We start from the raw sequence: 20,565 nt of genomic DNA, 5'->3' as shown, positions 1-20,565 counted from the left end.
AAGTTAGTATGATGAACATAAATCTTGCTCTAAGGTCATGGCACAGTCAAAGCCTCCTGCTGTTGGCTCAAACACCTTATATCTACTACTGATGTTATGAACCCACTTACCCTCCGGTTTACATGGACAATCTGTCATTAGAAAGTTGCTGATTAATAGAAGCGGACTAGAGTGACCTTAACTGGTGATGGTTTAACTATACTTTACATCCAGACACCCTGTAAGTCAATATAAAACTCCCATATTACAGTAAGAGTACTTCACACACCTGAAATATCTTGGGACACATTGACAGATCGGGATGGATATTAACACAAAGAGAAGAGGAAAAATGATGTTTTATTGGCTATTGTAACACCTACCATCAAAGTTGAGAAGAAAGAAGACATCGCCTCCTTTTATGAAGTTTCCTGACCAGAATGCATCAAGGGACAAGAAGCGCCGGTAGCCAAGGTTTGGGCCAGCATAGAATGAGTCTCCGTTGGACGTGTTTACAAGACGCCCCACCTTCCTTGGGTTATCCCAGTAGAGAAATGTCTCCCCATTATCTTGTAGTAATAATGACAATTGGTTGAGGAGTGAAAAACACCATACAAAAGCAAAATTTACTTCAAATGATCACACATACATATCCAGTACATTTCTTGAGGCATTTTCAGTGCTTTTCAACATTTTTGTCTTCATCATCCACTCACTAACCTCCAGTGAACGTTCTCTCTGAATCGGTTGTGATACTGAACTGCTTGGACATGCGCTGCTGGATACGGTGGCTCTGGTCCAGTAGCAGGACAGTCACCTGTCTCCGAGCGCACGGCCACTGGAGCTGGTCGTCGTAGTCGGTGGACACCAGGCGGAAGAAGACCCCTAAGCGGTCGGAGTAGAGTTGCAACAGCAGCTGGAGTCCGTAGCTCTGTCTGGTTAGGAACCTTGGGCTCACTAAGCTTGCACCAACACTGCTGTTCGTCAGAAACTTGTCAAAGTTGGGGATGTGCCAGACGTGATGTGGACACTCGGTCTCAGACAGGTTGATGTCATCAATGGAAAAGCCTCCCGAAGAGCTTCCTGCTCCTTTACGAACCTCAAACTCCACCTGGAAGGGCTTGGTGGCGTTCAGAGGAACATGGCGGAGCTTCCAGAAAGACTCTGCTGGACCTGGCACATGACAAAGCATAATACACACTCTGATCACATGTTGTTTCTGTTATTACTCCTCTATAGTGTTAGTGCACATGCAAAATCTTCCTTTCATTTGTAGGGTTTCAATCCAAAATTCTATGTTTAAAAATATACAACACAATATAATATTAAAATATAATATACGTACTGTATATAAAAATGTTATGCTCATAAATATTATTTTGTTCACACAGTACACAGAAAATTTTCTGGTGTTGGTGATTGTTGATATTTTAGTGATAATTATTTGGAGTTGACAAGTATTGGAAAGTTGTCCACTCCTGGAGCTGATATTGCTGTGCGGCGACTGTTCAAAACTATTTAAAATTGTTAATAACTCTGATGGTGTGGGCTTATATAACCACTGGCATAGTGTTGATTATTAACACTCACTGAGCTAAATTAACACAACACGATTTTGCTGTGCTAGGTGTCACAGTTTTCAAATGGTGGATATCTGTGTTTTGGAATGAAACTATTCACTGTGTATCATTTTTGTGACCACGAAAGCAGATAGATTCTGTACAGATGCATACAGATATACTGTAAATCTGACAATCACCTGTGATCTGGTCCATCAGACGGATCTTTCCCTGTGTGTTTCCCTCATCTACATACTCTCTGATCCAGATGTTGAGCTGGTCTTGGCCGCCTCCACTGTGATAATAGAAAAACTGGAGGCACTGAAACTGTCTCTGTGGATTCATTCTCCTGCTCTGCATTTTGGCTCCATCCCCGACTTCTCCAGAAACTGTGCTGTAGTGCATGAAGAAGCCTCCACCTGTAAGAGGCATGAAATCCAGGCCCAGTTTCTTAGCACTAAAGTGATCTTCATGCTACTGGCTTTTAACAGAACAAACACAATCTTAGTGCAAAAATGACTTTGGAAACCTAGCCCACATTGGTAAAAAACAGTATAGTTATACATTTACAGCGTCTCTAAACTTGATACTTAATAGCTTTTTAGAACAGAGCAGACTCACCAGTTTGATTGGTGGAAGTATCATTAGCAAGAGTAGATGCCGTCTGAGTTTCTGTGACAACAATGACAACACAACAGCGTAACATTTAGAAAATGCAGCAACTGATTAGTATTCTCATTGGTCCTTGACGAGCTGCTGCTAGAAAGCAAAATTAAGGCTATAAATAATAATGGAATAATTTTGTTTCATATTACAGTGAATGAAAAGATATAATGCAAAACAGCTGTACTTGCCATTGGAGAGAGAAGAGTTGTTTTCCAGGAGTACAGTGTCCTTGACTACAAAGGCAACAGAGAGGAAAATACATTAAGACGAAAGAGGAAGGCATAAACATCACTTTGCAGCTTTATGCTAAAATTGGATATCAAAAGATTCCAAACAAATCACAGGTAATGGTAGGTATTTCTAAATGAAGAAGACATGTTTTTCTACACGGGGCTGCAGGTTGACGTACCCCCCTGTGCTCCCAGGCTGCTGTGGTCAGACACGGGTCCGGCTGTGGAGCTGCCCACTCTCTCCCAGCTGGTGTTTCCTTTGGCACAAAGAGTCATATCGCACATCTGCTCATCCTCAAAACTGCATGACTCCAGAAAGGTGACGGCAGATGCTGAAGAGTAAAGAAACATGCGTCAACACCACATAAATATATAATACAAATTTTCCTGAATAATAATAACTTGTGTATAATGTATACACAAATAATAACACAACAAATAACATTGTACCATGAGGTCACAGTATTTTATTGATCGCTACTTACTGCAGTTATAAAGCTTTCTTAGCTTCAGAACGTCATTGGAGCTCATTTCCAGACGTTGACCAATCACATCCTGGTACTCTGGCAGATTGGTGATGATGGTGGACCCATTGCCATTAGAGAAGGCGTCTTTACCATAGTGCATCACAGACATGTAGTCATACAGAGTGCCAAGCGTGCTGGTGTAGCTAGAACTGTGCTTTAAAAAATTGTGCTCCTTCCCTGAAAAAAACAAAAAAAGTGAAAGTTTTTTGGCAAATTTGACAAGTTTGGTATTGGGGCTTTTACAGACACAGTGTATCAAAAATTAACACTTACTGGAATAAACATGATGAACTAAAATTCAAGCAAACCTTCTTCAATGTTTTCCCAGACAATGGTCACATGGTCGTCTCTGTCATATCTGGACTGTTCATGCCAGAAGCCCAGTGCATGGAGAAACTCATGCTCCACTATGGCAATGTGATCACACCACTGTCCAATAGACAGACTTTGGTTTCCCCAGCGTTGATTCCCAACATATGACCAACATCTATAGGGAGAAAGGAAAAAATCTATGAGAATAAAGAAATGAAGTTATGTAGAAAAACTGTTGGAGGAGTAAGAATATGTAGCTATAAGTTATATTAAAATGTAGAGGTTTTTGCAGTAATGGTATTAGTATGACCATAGGAATTAGTAGAGATAGTGAAACAAACAATACATGTTGAAACATTCAAATACATGCAGGTCAAGAAAGAAAAGCCCAAACTAGCTTTATACAGATAGCCTCACCAAGTTAGATAGAAACAGTCTGCGCTGCAAAATATAACAGTGAATAACAGTACACAAAATACAGCAAATGAGATAAGGGAATTATTAATAAAAAGAAAAAACTAAAGAAAGAAAGAAAAAAGAAATACCACAAGACTATAACTAAGGAGCAGCCAGTGATTAGGTGCACTACCCATCATCTTTAATGACTAAGATGTAGTTGGGTTCGTCTTCCCAGGGTTTGAAGTCGACGCAGGTTTTCAGCCGTATTTGCTCAAAAGCCCGTAGAATAATGCCTTTGGCATTCAGGTCTGTGTTTCAAGCAGAGCAAACATGCAGAGGTATCATTTTATGTAAACAATAGTCTCTTCACAGCTGAATGAACACAGAATATCAACCATTTCTGCATCTTACCAAGGCTCTCGTCCAAAACATACGGGACAGGAATCTCCCATTTGAATTGGTCTCCTAGGATGATGTTCCTGTTTCGGCCCTGTAAAGACATACAGGACACTATGTGTAAAGTGAGGATCAAGACTTCTTATAGAACAATATAGTAGTATTATTGTTGTGTATTCTGTTTTTTTCAAGTATGCCAGTACAAAGGTTCTTACAGTCATCAACAGAATGTCTCCCTCATGTAGATCCAGATCTAAAAGTACAAAGTTTACTCTTATATTCCTCTGCAACACCAAATGGCAAAAATATAACTACATATTAATTCAGATTGCTGTATATGGCTCTTTAATACCCACCTTTGTTTATCTCATCAATGTCCAGATCTCTTTCTTCATCCCCATCTCCTTCAGCTCCTGGTAAAACAAACAGCAGGGAGTATCAGGTAGACAAAACAGAGTAGGGTAGCTGTTAGTGTATAAGTGTTAAATTTTAGTGCTTTGATTCCAAAATTATATTGTTGACTAAAATCACAGCTGAGAGGAAACATGGATCATGTACTTTAAGTTACTCAGTGATGATGAATTGAATGAAAATGAATAATGAAAAATTATGAGATTAAAATCATGTGTAGCCATGCTGTTCCAAATTATCAGACATGCTGTTTCAAATCATTATCAGCCATTATCGGTTTTATTCTCCATTCAAAAGTTACTCCCTCAGTCTACTTTATATCACCTCCAATACCTCCTACTGATGCAGTGGGCTGTGGACACATGCAGACAAATGTGAGACACATATCCGATCACAGCGGTAATGTTACAAGCATCGTTAGCAATGTGAATGAAATGCTTCATAGACAGAAACTTACCAGGGCCGATGTCTGCTGCAAAACCAAACTCGCCAGGAGAATCATACAAAAACATATTTTCTGTCCAGAAAGGGAAAACATTTTCAGAAAATCAAGGCCAGATAAAACCCACACTTTCTGCCATGGTGTGGTATTGTAATGTAATCGTAATGTAATGAGGATGATCTCCAAACACTTAACAGTTTAAGATGATTATGGCACACAGCAGTATTAGAAAGAGCTACTCTATTAGAATTTACCACTTACTGTGTACAACCATTACTGGTATGAAAGGTTATTCAATCATAGTACTGCAACTGTTGAGCGTAGCAAAACACACATACACACACACACACACACACACACACACGTTGAAACTTACATCCATGCCGGTGTGAAATACTGCACTGCAAGAGAGATGCTCCACTGAATGTCAATGCTGCCAACATGAACATAATATAAAAGCTCTGTTGACCGGTGGACATTGGACCTCCAGATGCATCATCCATCTAACTACAGATTGACAGGGAGGAAGTTACACTTTAAAAAACTTCCAGACTAAGCAAATTGTTTTCACGATTTTCAACACCATGTAGGTCAACGTATTACAGTAAAACACCCTCTGTTTGAAAGACAGCGTTGCCAAATTCATGAAAAATGAATGAATCAAATTTAAATCATGCTCAACCCTACTGCCCCAAAACTTTATTGGCCCAGCATCCATGTTATTCCCAGTTCCAAAATGACTGGACAGCACAAAATGGACAGGACAAGACAGGTAATAAGAGAGGAAGAAATGGAAAATGTTACTTTCACATAGAGTGTGTCAAGGACCACAATGGAAATAAGTCTGTTGATCTTGCTTTCTATTGTCAAACAAACTAAACTAAACTAAACTAAACTAAACGAAATAAGCATATCTGAGTCAGAATCAGCAAACAAACATGATCCTGATAAATGAACATGACACTGTCTACCGTCAACACTGAACATTTTCATTCTCCTGCAGTGTGGCTCCAGGTTTCTGCCTCCAGGGGGCAGCGGTGAGCTGAGTCAGGGAAGATATTCATCAGTCACTGACAGCCATGCAAAGATTAATTGTTCACTCAATATATGAAATGAACATAGTGTTGAATAAATAATAGTTCAAATACGTACATAAACTATTTTTTGGACTGTATGTATGTTTTATTTGAAATTTTCAAATTGCATTTATTACCATTTCTTGAAGTTTGTTCACTTCCAGAACAATATGCTTGACATGGTAGAGAGCCACATGGTGTCACTACTGTCACCTTTCTTGTTCACTCTCTACACTTCAGACTTCAGATTCAGCTGTGGGTCGTGCCACCTCCAGACCTTCTCTGATGACTCCTGTATTGGGCTGACTGGGATGCATCACTGAGGGAAATAAGTGAGGAGTAGTGTGGGAGTCTGGTGAAGAGTTTCATCCTCATTTCATCATCCAAACACATTTCTGTGCATTATCTCTATCTGTAACTGTTAGAAGACGATAACAACACACATCTGCATGTTCTGCACATATTTCTGTACATATCTTACCCCCATCTGTAAATCTGATGATCTGAATTCTTAAAATGCAAACATGCATGCCTGGACACCTTTATGTATGTCTGATAATGTGAAAAGCTAGTGATGCAGAATCCGATATCTGCTTCAGACCAGTAAATCTGTAAATAAAGACACTATATCTTCATTCATTTATTTTTTTGTATTATTCTCAATGTGGTCTATTGCTGTAATTACTTGTATCTTCACTATACTCTCTATTTGTCTTATTTTGTATTATCTGCTGCTCCGATGATCTAATTTCCCCACGGGGATCATTAAAGTTTCATCATGTTTACCATGTTTACTTTTCAAAACAAAGTGATGATGAAAATGTAACGAATTGCACCATAGGCAAAGTGTATTTACTTTGACAAAATGAAAAAATAACAGGAAATAACAACAGAGCTGTGTTTGAGCATTTATTACATATTACAGTATATTAAAAACGCAAGGAGATGAAACACAAATGAAAGCACAAGTGGCCTAACTGGAACTGAAACTGTCAGTTTTCAAATGCAAGAAAATAAACCACTTCCATTTCAGATAAGCAGACCCCCAGTTTGATGCACTTTCCACAGACTTAAAAGACAAACCTTTTGCACACTGTGGTCCTGTTCGTTTTACATCCGCTGTTCACCTGATACTGACGCCTCTGTGGTGTGTTCTTACTCCCTGGTGTACGACTGAGTGGTGTGTGTAGTAATTTGCATGGGCCTTGATGTGGTGTCTCTGGTGCGCTTAGAGGAAATAAACATATCTTCATAGACGTAAAGATATCAGATGTCTTTCTTTTCTTTCCTTATTATCTCTCTTTCCTCTAATTGCTCTGTGGGTTAAAGAACAACAACATTTAACTGTAAATATTTCAAATTAAAACAATTCACAGTAAAACCAGCACTCGACAAGTACAGCTCTACCAAGCCGGCCCTCGGTGAGACTCTCTGTCTCCTTGCAAACGGTTGTCACCCTCACTGTGTGGAAAGACAGAAGCAGCCAACCACAAAAACAAGATCATGTACAATTTCCAGTTAAACATTTCTCTCTCAGGCAACCACAGCAGTACAGTGAGTCAGCCTAAAGAAGGATTAACATGAACAATAAAATGAATAACATCTAAAATCATCGCTATTCTTTATACCCAAATCAGATTAGTTTTGGGCTATGAGCAATTCTAAATATTTTTCACTTTGTTTACTGTAATTTACACTTATCTCTACAGCAAAGTGTAATCCTGCCCTAGGGAATATAGAAAAATAGTGGAACTTTTTCACTTTTCGGTATGCACCCCTCCATAGAGCCTTAGGAACATGGAAGTATTATATTATCACTAAGCAGCAGCTGACCGCCAACATCAGGCGGGCCTGTCACCACCGGCATGCTGGCTTTCCCCCAGCTCTCAGATTAACAAACAGATATGTTTTGTTCTCCCAAGTAGAAATTTGTTTTCACATTCCTGCACATGGAAACATTAAGCAACAGTAATACAGGAATATGAAACACAATTGAGAACAGTACCAGTACAATACCAGACATTACGTCACGATGCACAGATATGAAGGCATACTGGCACTAGAAAGACAATACAAAGATAAATTTGCCAAAAGTAGTCCATGATGGGGGGGGGGGGGGGGGGGGGGGGAGTCCAATGACCTTAGTGGCTTTGTGTGTGATTTTGAGTAATTAAAATCAAAGTTGATAATTGCAAAGAGATAAAAAAAATTACTTCTTGAACATAAAAATTCACTACCCAGAAAGAAATAATATTAACTAGGTCTGCTTTTCCTATCTGCACATGAGTAGAAGCATGATTTTTTTAAACAATTTCTAAATGAATAGAACAAAACTGTGCTGATGGGTCCATGTTCATGCTGATTTTGATTTGATCATTCATGCTGTCCTTTAGAGTTATACAGCATATGGAGCCTGGTGGTTAGAGCGACCATCCCATAACTGAAAGGCCACAGGCTTAAAAAACAAAAGGTTCAATTGCAGACAGGTTCAGCCATATGGCCTGTCATACTTGAACAAGACAACTGAACCCATACTTGCTCATTCATTGCATATCACTCTGGATAAGAGTCAGCTAAATGTCTAAAATATAAAATATTTACTTGAGCCGTTACACTGCTGCACAGTTCCACCACTGAGTGGCACTGTAGTCTCTTCTATTGGAACAGTTGATACTGATGTCCCCTCCAGTCTCTAGTCTGAATAGTGTTGCATGTTGCATTGCAGTGATAAAAACACAGATCTATCCAACCTGTGAGTTTCATCAGAGACATTTTCTGCATGAGCTGAAATGTACCAGATTCCTCCTTGTTGTTCAACAACCCTGTAATTACATCTCTCACCATACCACTGGTCTGAAGCCAGTGTTTTCCACGGGAGAGAACAAGGGGAAACAAAACACACATAGCTAGAGGGGATGGGGATTTACAATGGCCCGTCAACATGAGACAGCTATCTCCTCATTTCCACAGGTACTGATGTACTTATCAACCTGAGAGCAATATAATAACCTCTTATCTACATCAAAACAAGATTGAATCTCTGTTTGTCATTACAGTGCAAAGCAAGACGCATCTTGTTCAAAGAAACTCCTGCGTCAAAAAACAACCCCCTTAAAACATTTCAAAAGCCTGTGTTATGGCACCGAGTGTGAATGGGAGAGACATCAATCTAGCCTCCAGTACTAAGAAGTAGCCGCATGGGATCAAGGCCTAACAATGCCTTTTGGCCACAGCGTGTAACAACACAGTGTGAATGGTCCCCCTTGGGTGCCCACACAAGTGCTAAGCGGGTATAAGGCAGGATGGAGAGTGTGTGATCTCAAATCTGCATTTGTTTAGTCCGTCAGAGCTTTGCAGTCAATAAAATTGCTTTGGCTTGTTTGCATCTCGAATAAAGAGGTAGCAAAGAGAGTGCTGTAAGGTGCTAGAAAGTTGAAGGAAAACAGTTATTTCCAAGTAGGAATTCATAACCTAGAAATACAGTATAGGCCGGTCTCCATTGGGGGCTATGAATGATTAGTGTGCTTGCAATTCTGAAAGAGCTGTTCATATTCACAGAATAATTGTGTGCTGTCATCGTTCCAAGTGGGCCGGTCCCTGTGGTCTTATGTTTTATGAAGAAAGCAAATCAGTCTATAACCATCTGCAATGAAAGAGGGGAAAAAACGAGCACAATCCTGCTCTCTGCTGCATGGAAAAAGCATTAGGCAGCAATGGTTGTAAGGTAGGAAAGGCAGGCAGTGCTTCCATTAAAACACACTGGGGTCAAGCTTAAAATCAGTGGTTCTTTTGAAAGGTTGGCTGGTGAGATATCTCTAGTATGGGTCTCCCACACATATTTTGTTTCTTTGCATTTTCTTGGGTCTGTCTGGTTGTTTTGAAGCAAACAGGGAACAACTGTGCATTGTGAGTGTGTGTGTGTGTGTGTGTGTGTGTGTTTGTAGTGTTGTCAGTGGACTCTGACCCTCCACGCTGGATGCTGGCATTGTAGATAGGGGGAGAAGGAGGAGGTTTGACATAAACTAGTGCGTATAATGTTTGTGCTTGGGTTTGGGTGTGTGTGTATGCAACAACAGCTGCATAAAAACTGACCACCTCTTGTTGCAAATTTGCCATAAGAACTACTTTTAGGGGTTGCAGCAATTTTTGTTGCCCCAATTTTATGATATTCAGAGTTGAAGAACCGCTGAAAGAATTATGTGAATGTATTGCTGCAAAACATCAACAAAATAAATGACTTTCATTTTGAAAAGAAGGAACCGACAATGCATCTAAGTTTTATACATATAGTATAACATTTTTTTCATATAAAACAAAAGACAAAATTGGGATGGACTAAGTGATTGTGCCTCTCTCACATCACGTTGGTCATCCACGTTTCTCAAGGCAAGTTTTTTTTTACTTTATTGTTCTCACCATAGAGTAGTTCTTTGGCATGCATTGACAAGTACAAGTACACAAACAATGGTCTGCCTCTGGAGAAACTGGCAGGAGACGAAACTGTGACAGGACATGTCAGGACTTGGGAGATTAGCGCTGGTACTGTGCAGAGTCACAATAATACAAACTCCCATGGCAAACAGCAGCACGTGTCCCACTAGTAAAACTGTGGCAGGGGATATGGTGGTGCCTCCATGTGTTTATTTGCTCGTCATTACTTTAGCAATGTCGTTTATTTTCAGTGGATCGCTTGTGAATTCACAGTATAGGCTTTAAAAATCTATTAGGCTAATGTACATAGTTACTTACTCATCCACAAGAGCAAATACTTCAGTACAAGTTGTTAATTAAAAGATGAGTGTATGGAAAAGGGAAAGGGGAGAACTATAACACAGGTATTAGAAGGGGAAGATGTAGAGAGGGAAAACTCCCTCCATGTATCTGAATATCTCTAAAAACAAAAAACAAAAAAGGGGGAGGAAGCATACAGGATACAGCTGTGATTACTATGTGATAATCCTCATTTCTGTAGGACTGAAAGTAAAACTATGTAAATTCTTGATTTCCCAAATAAAGAAAGAATTGCAAAAAATAGATGTATTAGGCTACATATAACTTGAATTCAAGTTCTATGATCATGCTATCATTGTCTCCTTTAGAAATGGATGTTTAAAATTGCAAACTTTAATGGGCCATGTATGGAAATATCTACCCTCTAAAAGATAGTTGGTTTAACATTAGGAAAGAAAGAACTCTCAAGTTTATATTTTGCACAGATTTATGTATTTATTTATTTTTGATAACTTATGAAAATTACAAAAAATGTACAGTTTCAAACTTCACAGCACAAGATAAAAACTCATAAAGTATATACATGTTTCATAAGTGCAGAGGTTTGCTTTGTATTTCTTTTCTTGCACTTAGCAATAAATACTACGTTGTGGGCATATGCCCGGTTTTAATTTGGTTCACTGTACAATTCAGGTATTAAAATTAGTACTTTGGATGTTTCACTAAGTCAAGTAGGTAGACCAAGCAAGGCCAACATCTTAGTGAATGATGAGGGAGGTGGAGGTTGACTTAGTTGGCATTGACGAAGGACTGGTAGAGGGAGGTGAGCTGGGCCTGGAGGTCCTGGGCATAGGGGTCCAGTGTTTCCCTCAGGTCCTCAGCGTAGGGGGCCACCAGCTGCTTCACCTGCGTGGCTCTGTTAGTCAGCTCAGCCTGGACCTTCTCAGTCATGGGGGTCACATTCTTCTGGAAGTCCTTCAGGTGCTGGTCCACTTTCTGCCTCAGTTCCTCTGTGTAGGGGCCCAGCTGACCCTGCAGCTCCTTGACACTCTGCTCCAGGCTGCTCTTCAGTTCCTCGCTCTTCTGCATCAGGGTGGTCTTCAGTGCCTCGGAGTCCAGGGACTCTGCGTAGGGGGCCAGGTCCTGTTTGAGCTGCTCCACCCTCTGCTGGACCTGGGTCCTCATCTCATCAGCGTAGGGCTCCAGCCTGTCCCTGACAGTGCTCAGGTCCTGGCTCAGACGCTCTCTCAGCACTTCAGCCTCTGTGCTGATCTTGGTCATCAGGTCCTGGGCCACCAGGGGAAGTTGCGCCTGCAGGGTGACTGCATACTTGTTGGCCACGTCAGCACTATCTGTCAGACGGGCACTGGACGAGAGAGGGGACAGGGCAGAGAGACAAAGACAGATTAGAGAAATGTTCAGTTGGCTCATCATCTTCCACTTCTGTATCATACCATGCCAATCCCAATACCAATGTATATATCATTGTCCAGCATATATCCATCATAAGTCCTGCCACCAATGACCCTGAATGTCACATGACTTACTTGACTTCCTGTCCAAACTGAGACTTCCTGATCATCTGGAGGGTGTCATCAGCTGTCTGGGTTGCTTTGGCGACGTAGTCCCAGAAGGCATCAGTCAACACTTCCAGCTGTGGCTTGGGCTCATCAGCATAGAAGAGATTGGCATGGCAGCCTGTTGGATGGAGACAATGGCAGGTTCAAGAGCAGTGATTGATTTTCAGACAAAAGTAGAGCTACTTTTAGTTTATATAGACTTCCATTGGTTAAAGAAACCATTCTGCCATGTCTTTGGCTTATGCGCACCTTTGAATGTGTAACTGTAGCGATGAATCAAGCCTCAAGTTTGGTTATATAGAACTAGATAGAGTACTTACTAATGATAATTTGGTATCTTGATAAACTTCTTACTTTCAATCATAAAACATGTCTTGCTACTTACCAGACAGCACTGCAACAGCAAGAACCACGAACACCTTCATGACTGCGTTTCTTCCTGAAAAACAGATCAATCCTTGATCAAGTTAACTTCAAAGCTGCATTGAAAATGTCAAAACATGGTTGAATTTTTTTACTCTCCGCAATTTGTTTTGAAGCCTAGAGTAATTCTCACCTGATTTTTGCTTGTGTATCTCTGAGTGCTCAGTGTGTTTGTGAGTGTGTCAGGCCAGTGCTTCCCTGTATATATACTGCAGACAGATGACAGTTGTAGCAGAAAGCCCAAAGTCCAGGAGTCCCTGCCATGTTGTCACAGCCGGTCTCTTCCTGCCTCTGCTACTACTCCTAGCTACTGTCACATGACAGCTGAGGCTTACAGTGGACATACTCATACACACACGCACAACACCACACAATTTTTGATTGAACTTATTGTACTGAGGTTATTATGTTACTTTTGGGAATTCCTCAACAACAAAAGCCATCTTTCTCCATAGTTTGTCTATCTCTGCCAGCTACTTCTAATCCCTCTTTAGAAGATATTTAGGAGATGTAATTAACTGTCCACGTAGTTCAGTGCTAATGACCCGCAGATAACTCTAGATAACCTCGGCTAGCCTCACACCAGCGGACTTTGTAATAAGATCAAGCAACGTGAATGAAATAGCATGAGGCACTAAAATGTCTTTTGTAGAAAACGTGAAAAACAAATTTGAATCACTTACAGACCAGGTACAATTTTATGTCAGGATTGTTTCAGAAATGTTATGTTTTGTAGTTAGTTTTACCTAACTTTCATTCAAGTCTATATTTTATTTCTCACAATAACATTGTATTTCTAAATTTAAAAGTGTCAGCCTTCACACATCTAAGTCACAGGTCTTCACACTGGAACTCATGTCAGATAACAAGAGTAACACAGGAAGCTGTGGGGCAAGGGCTATCTCAAAGGGACTCAGTGTTGCCACTCTGTCTGAGAGGGGGACACAAAGGGATATGGGGTGTAATAAGGCAAGATTGGCAGACTGAAGGTTTTCTTTTCAACTTCTATGGTACTGAATTAATTATCAGCTCCCCCTGATAACCAGAAAGCTTGAGATACAATAATTATCACTGACAGGAGCAAATGACCCCATGAGTGACTTACACTGAACAATGATTGAACATGTCACACTGAAAAATGTATTTCTCTTTTAACATCACAACGAATCAGGTAGGACACTCTTGAAAGATGTGGGTATATGTGATGGATTAAGGGTTTTCAAGGAAATGACTGCTCAATTTAAAAATGTATATATTGCATTAACTTTGTTGGACTGTTCAAACAGCATGTGAACAAGAGCAAGAGGCCACAAAACAAAGACTGTAATCTGTGACATCATGAATGTGTACAACCTACTAGATAGGCTACTTCACTGACAGTGAACAGGAAACTTTGCAGACCATTTGTTGGAGATTTTACAAGTAAATCTGGTTCATTTTATTGCAGTGATAACATATATGATAATAAAATGTCTCTCGGAATGGGATCTCTCGGTTACCTTTTCAGTTTTTCCCAATTAATTCTCAATAGAACTGTGTTACATCTGTGTGACACCTGGGTGTCACATGGTGGTAATGTTCACTAACACAAATTCAAATGTTCTAGGGCATAGCAAAAGCATAGTAATTTTAAGCAGTAGTAATAGTGGTAGTAATATTCAATCATATTCATAATCCTCTTTAGGCTTTTGTGTTAGCTTTAAGTGAAATAGTGAGGGCCAAGCTAACATCCTTGGAAAATGAAGCCGAGGTAGTGCTTTAACGTTCATGTTGTTAACCTACACCAATAAGCTCTGACACCAAGGCTCCACAAATTTACCATTCTTCTCAGTAAACTATTTTCAAAACACCAAAAGAGAAAAAAGTCACTGCTTGAAAAACATGCTGCTCTGTCATGATTTTATTGCATGTTATTTGACCAGTGAACTATGGTGAACTATGGTCTGAAACAGTGGCCACTTTGTCCGTCAGAGGCTGACAGTGCATGGGTCAGCCAACCTTTGGCCAGATTGACACATAGGGTTTGTTGAACATTGACATCAGACATTAGAACTTCACTATTAATATGAGTTACTGTGACGTTAACTGGCACCACGTCAAGCTGATACAGACAATAAAGCACCTATATTGAATCAAAGCTTGACATCAAAGAAACTAAGACACAGGTTCTGTCTGTGTAGCCAAAGAGCTATTTATTGCTAAGAAAAGGCAAAGTGATCTGCGACAGATTACGAGTGGCAAAATCCACAAATATAACCTTGAATGAACCTTGTCCTTATACAGCACTGTATACTGCGCCGGTCTATCATGAGCAGAAATATTTAAAGGTGTAACTCTTATTCATCTGGGTAACTAATTCAAGTCAAATGCTTAAGAGTAATATCAGTATTATGTTGGTGATCATGTGAAATGGATTAAAAATGCAAATGAGAAGAAGCTGCATCAAACAATGCAGCAATAATCTCTATTCCAAACCGAAACTGATTTGTCACAGTTGATTACTGATATGAAGGTGTATGGTGCTAGGTAGGTGTGTGTGTGTGTGTGTAAGAGTATGGGCTTGTGCATGCGTGTGGCGTGGATGTCTGTGACTCTCTGGGACAAGGTGTCTGTGAGGGGTGAGCCAAGGTGACAGCAGAGCAACCAGCCGCTGGACTTTGGGTTCATTACCACCTGGGTATCTATATAAACAGACACAACCTCACCAGCTTAAAGGATAAAGCTGGTGTTTTTTAATGCATTGCTTACGGTCAACAAATCCTATGAAAATAACAAAATCAACAATGCGTTTGCTCTACTCCCGTTACTTTCTGACTTCCCACGTATCGTTTTTAGCCGTCAACCCGGAAGTCATTGGCTCCAATTGTAAGCTAATAACCTTGAAATACAGCTCAAAAAGACATAGTTTCAATTTTAAAAATCGCTAACTGTTACCACGAAAAGTCAGGCTGTTATAGTTATTACCAAATCAAATTCAAATGGGAACAAATTCTTCATTATGCCGGGCACTATTTTCGGTGCTACGGAACTACTTTCCTGAGATCGCAAATGTCTTTACGGCCGGCTTATTGTTTGAGGAAAAAGTCAGCTGGCCCGGTGCATCGCGATGATGAAATATATGGCGCAGGGTAAGGGTCAAAATTAAGACTACTGAGAAGCCGGCAGAGGCTATATCCTTGCCAAAGCCAGCTACTGATCTGGCCAATGATAAGTCGGCGCTGGTAACTGAGAGGCCGGCGCTGGGAACTTAGAAGCTGGCAGTGGGAAATGAGAAGCCGACTATTCATTCGACCAAGGTGGTAACTCATGCGTCTAACCTAGCAACCCACTGGATCGGCTACTGGCTTGGCTGGTCATTAGCTTCCAAGGCTAGCTAGATTAGCTACTGATTTGGCTGGTCACTTTCTTCTTTTGTCAGTCCCTCCAGGAACTTGCGATTTTGCGATCGCAACAATCAACGCAAATTCAAGAAATCTCCGCAATATTTGCAAGAGCTTGCAGTTTTGCAAAATTGCCGCAACTTTTCCGCATGAAACGGCCAAATCAACAGACTGCTTGTGATTTGGACCAATTGTCGCATTCGGTGTCGTGATAACTTATGTCATCGCAGCGCACATTCAGGTGGAAGATGAACAAAGCTCACCTGCCAACAAAAATTACTGCCATAGACCGTGCAAAACAAAACAAAAGCAGCAAGAATCGAGGTGAGTGCAAAATTCAAGGTCTTGGAAGAGTTAATAGCTTAAACGGAGAGTGGGAGAGAATAGGGGGAGGCTGTGTGTGTGTGTGTGTGTGTGTGTGTGCGAGTGAGTGAGAGAGAGAGAGAGAGAGACATTTTTTTTTTCCTTTGCTTGCAATTTTTCCCAATTCCCGCAATTTTACCGCAAAAAGAGCACATAAAACCTCCCAAATTGTATTGCAATTTTTGAGAAAAGCCGCAGCAAAATCAAGCATTTTTGGCCGCAATAATCAGAAAAAAACTCTGGTTGGGACTGTTTTGTATTTTATTGGCAGATTGGAGCCAAATGCGGCGCGTTACCGCCACCAACAGCATTTCGCCGTAGTTGCTTAAACCCCCCAAAAAAATCACAATTTAAGGGAAACAAATCACTGAAACTGACCCATTTTGAATTTGAGCACAAAACCTAAAATACATATGTTATATATGTTTGTAAACAAAAGACAAAAAGATAAAACAAAAGATAAATAAGCAGCAATGCCGCACATAAATTGTCAGCAAAGGAAAGTCGGTGACTACGCTGCCGGAAACGGAGGAGAAAGAATACCTTTTTTTTGGTACCAAAAAAATAGACTAATTGAAAGAATCTAGATAAATCCCATTTGTCTACAGTTGGTGGCGGTAACGCGCCGCATTTGGCTCCAATCTGCCAATAAAATACAAAAGAAGAAAGTGACCAGCCAAATCAGTAGCTAATCTAGCTAGCCTCGGCATGCTAGTAACCAACCTCGGAAGCTAATGACCAGCCAAGCCAGTAGCTGATCCAGCGGGTTGATAGCCTCTGCATGCTAGTTACCATATGGTGACCAGACGTCCCGGTTTGTCTGATTGTCCCGGTTTCAAGATGGGTGTCCCGAGTCCCGACAAATATCTGTAAAACACTAAAATGTCCCGGTTTTCAACATTCACTACCAAATTGTCCCGGTTTTCACCACAATTAAAATAATAATAATAGTATTATACTTGTTTTCAGCACTTACACAGACGTTTATCATGTTCTGTCCCGCTCATTATTACCTAACCCAATCAAAAAACATAAACAATGCACCACGCGTCTGAATTCAACACTGATTTGTCTGTATGTGTGTCAATCAATCAATGTGTCGTTGTCAAGGCTGTTGCTAGCCTATGACAAAACAAAGACAAAACATAATTTTTCGTTTGCTGAGGCGCTGTCCATGGTGTTGAAAGGTGCAGTCACTAGGTGTGCTAAGCACTGAAATAATCCCCCATCCTGAACGCTTATGGTGCGTGCATAAGCGCATACATGTGCGCGTGCATGAACGTGCGGTACACTTAAGGGTCCCGGTTTGGGGGTTTGAAAATGTGGTCACCCTAAGTTACCAGCCTCGGAAGCTAATGACCAGCCAAGCCAGTAGCCGATCCAGTGGGTTGCTAGGTTAGACGCATGAGTTACCACCTTGGTCGAATGAATAGTCGGCTTCTCATTTCCCACCGCTGGCTTCTAAGTTCCCACTGCCGGCTTATCATTGGCCAGATCAGTAGCTGGCTTCGGCAAGGATATAGCCTCCGCCGGCTTCTCAGTAGTCTTAATTTTGACCCTTACCCTGTGCCATAGATATATGCTGCCCAGAGCAACGGCATGGCTCTTTGACGTGTTTTTAACCGTTTTTTTTTAATACAATGGCTGCTGGGACATGGCTGCATTGGGCACTGGTTACATGGACGAGACTTGTTGGCAAAACAAAATCATTGCTGATTTTGTTATTTTCATAGGATTTGTTGACGGTAAGCAATGCATTAAAAAACACCAGCCTTATCCTTTAACACACACGCTGCTGAGTGGACTTGCAGATATACTAATAAACTCAGGTAAGATGGAGAAATATGAGGAACAGTCTCAATCTAGCAACTAAGCTTTCAGGTGAGAATTATTCCTTGGTGAACATGCTGTGCTAACCTGCCTCATTTCTTGTGCTGATGTTGTAGAATCTGAGAGCCATGAAGGTCCTTGTTGTGCTCGCCCTAGCCATTTTCACTAGTGAGCATGGTAACAAAATATTATTCTTGAAGTAAAATTTAAATGTTTTTAAAAATTTATAGCGTGACAAATATCAGCTGATACACAAGGGACATTTAGAGACAAAGTACTTCAGGCCTGGAGAGGGGCAAATATGCACTGGAATAAATATCCTCATATCTTAAAACTGCCAACAGGCTCCCATGGCAATCCTTTCTTTACTGATAAGCCCAAGTCACAGCTGGACGTATGGACTGATGCCTTCTACGTCGCCAAGGCAACCTGGACAGCTGAAGACACCCTTGAGGTGATCAACAAGACTCTGCTTGGGCAGCAAGTCTCGTAAGTCATATGATATGTGGGACCAGTGGTGACATGAAATATGTTCAATATGTTTTGGATGTGGATAATTGATATATGTCAGACATGCAATTCCTCCCAACTCTTGAATGAAAACCCAACCTCAACTTTGTCTTGCTCTCTCTTGTCCAGTGACCATCTGAGAAACGGTATGATGTTGGCCGACAACTATGCAGACAACCTGCGGATGAAGCTTCCCCCCATTCCCCCGATGGCCCTGGACCTGATGACCAAGATCAGCAAAGAGGCTGACCTGCTGAGAGGGAGTCTGACCTACGGACTAGTTACTAGTGACAAGCTGGAGCCCTATGTTGATGAGTTGAGGTCCCAGGTCCAGCAGCGGGTGGACACTGAGGCCCTGAAGACCACCCTGATGCAGAAGAACGAGAAGCCTGGAGCAGAGTGTCAAGGAGCTGCAGGGTCAGCTGGACCCCTACACAGAGGACCTGAGGCAGAAAGTGGACCAGCACCTGAAGGACTTCCAGGACAGTGTAGTCCCCATGGCTGAGAAGGTCCAGGCTGAGCTGGATAACAGAGCCACACAGGCCAAAGAACTGGTGGCCCCCTACACTAAGGACCTGCAGGAAAAGCTGGACCCCTATGTCCAGGACCTCCAGGCCCAGCTCACCACGCTCTACCAGTCCTTTACCAATGGCAACTAAGTCAACCTTGCTTTTGCATTAAACAAAAAAGTCCAACAGAATTATCTGAACAAGTCCATGTTGTCAACAGAAAGAATGGACAAGTTCACAAGTTTTTAAAGTTTAAGATGTCTATCGATGTATTTTTATATATGAACATACTCTGAGAGGAACCTGCGTTTGTTTTTTTGTTGAGTGTTGGTCTGTGACCATGTGACTTTCTGTGTTCTCTTCCTATATTATGGAAATAAAACAAAAGCAAAACATAACCTAGAAAGTCTATTGTGTTATTTACAGTATCAGTGTCAAATCATGAGTAAATGTTGATAAAGTTTGAAGAAGCTATGGTTTTTAACATGTAAGTGACGACACCATGTCAATGCTGCTCTTTCATGATTTTATTGCATGTTATTTGACCAGTGAACTATGGTGAACTATGGTCTGAAACAGTGGCCACTTTGTCCGTCAGGAGCTGACAGTGCATGGGTCAGCCAACCTTTGGCCAGACTGACACATAGGGTTTGTTGAACATTGAAATCATACATTAGATCTTCACTATTAATATGAGTTACTGTGACGTTAACTGGCACAACGTCAAGCTGATAGAGACAATAAAGCACCTATATTGAATCAAAGCTTGACATCAAAGAAACTGAGGAGAGAAGTTCTGTCTGTGTAGCCAAAGAGCTATTTATTGCTAAGAAAAGGCAAAGTGATTTGCGACAGATTACGAGTGGCAAAATCCACAAATATAACCTTGAATGAACTTTGTCCTTAGAAACAGCACTGTATACTGCGCCAGTCTATCATGAGCAGAAATATTTAAAGGTGCAATACTTAACTCATCTGGGTAACTAATTCAAGTCAAACGCTTAAGAGTAATATCAATATTATGTTGGTGATCATGTGAAATGGATAAAAAAATACAAAAGAGACGATACCAGCAAGAAGCTGCGTCACTGAACAATGCAGCAATAATTTTTTATTCCAAACCAAAATTGATTTGTCATAGATGATTACTGATATGAAAGTGCAAAATGGTGCTAGGTAGGTGTGTGTGTGTGTGTGTGTGTGTGTGTGTGTGGGGGGGGGGGGGGGGTAAGAGTATGGGCG

The 20,565-nt window shown here is 40.9% G+C and overlaps 1 protein-coding gene and 2 pseudogenes across 1 annotated transcript; 1 reads left to right on the top strand and 2 right to left on the bottom strand.

Annotated features, from left to right (window-relative positions):
- Positions 1 to 260: 260 nt before the first annotated feature.
- LOC139918947 (meprin A subunit beta-like) lies at positions 261 to 5,303 on the bottom strand. The gene is made up of 14 exons (XM_078287076.1): positions 5,298 to 5,303; positions 4,813 to 4,831; positions 4,425 to 4,481; positions 4,284 to 4,321; positions 4,084 to 4,162; positions 3,863 to 3,980; positions 3,270 to 3,448; positions 2,920 to 3,138; positions 2,614 to 2,766; positions 2,160 to 2,210; positions 1,739 to 1,957; positions 700 to 1,152; positions 363 to 548; positions 261 to 277 (listed from the first exon to the last, which is right to left on the bottom strand). Exons 1-14 carry the CDS (start codon positions 5,301 to 5,303, stop codon positions 261 to 263), a joined length of 1,794 nt encoding a protein of 597 aa, XP_078143202.1.
- A 6,214-nt stretch (positions 5,304 to 11,517) lies between these two features.
- LOC139918952 (uncharacterized) lies at positions 11,518 to 12,995 on the bottom strand (annotated as a pseudogene).
- Positions 12,996 to 18,432: 5,437 nt separating this feature from the next.
- LOC139918961 (uncharacterized) lies at positions 18,433 to 19,473 on the top strand (annotated as a pseudogene).
- Positions 19,474 to 20,565: the final 1,092 nt, after the last annotated feature.

This window comes from Centroberyx gerrardi, chromosome 12 (genome assembly GCF_048128805.1).
Source record: "Centroberyx gerrardi isolate f3 chromosome 12, fCenGer3.hap1.cur.20231027, whole genome shotgun sequence".
Taxonomy (NCBI): Eukaryota; Metazoa; Chordata; class Actinopteri; order Beryciformes; family Berycidae; genus Centroberyx; species Centroberyx gerrardi.
The sequence above is the reverse complement of the archived record's forward strand: the minus strand, read 5'-3'. Positions and strand labels throughout refer to the sequence as shown.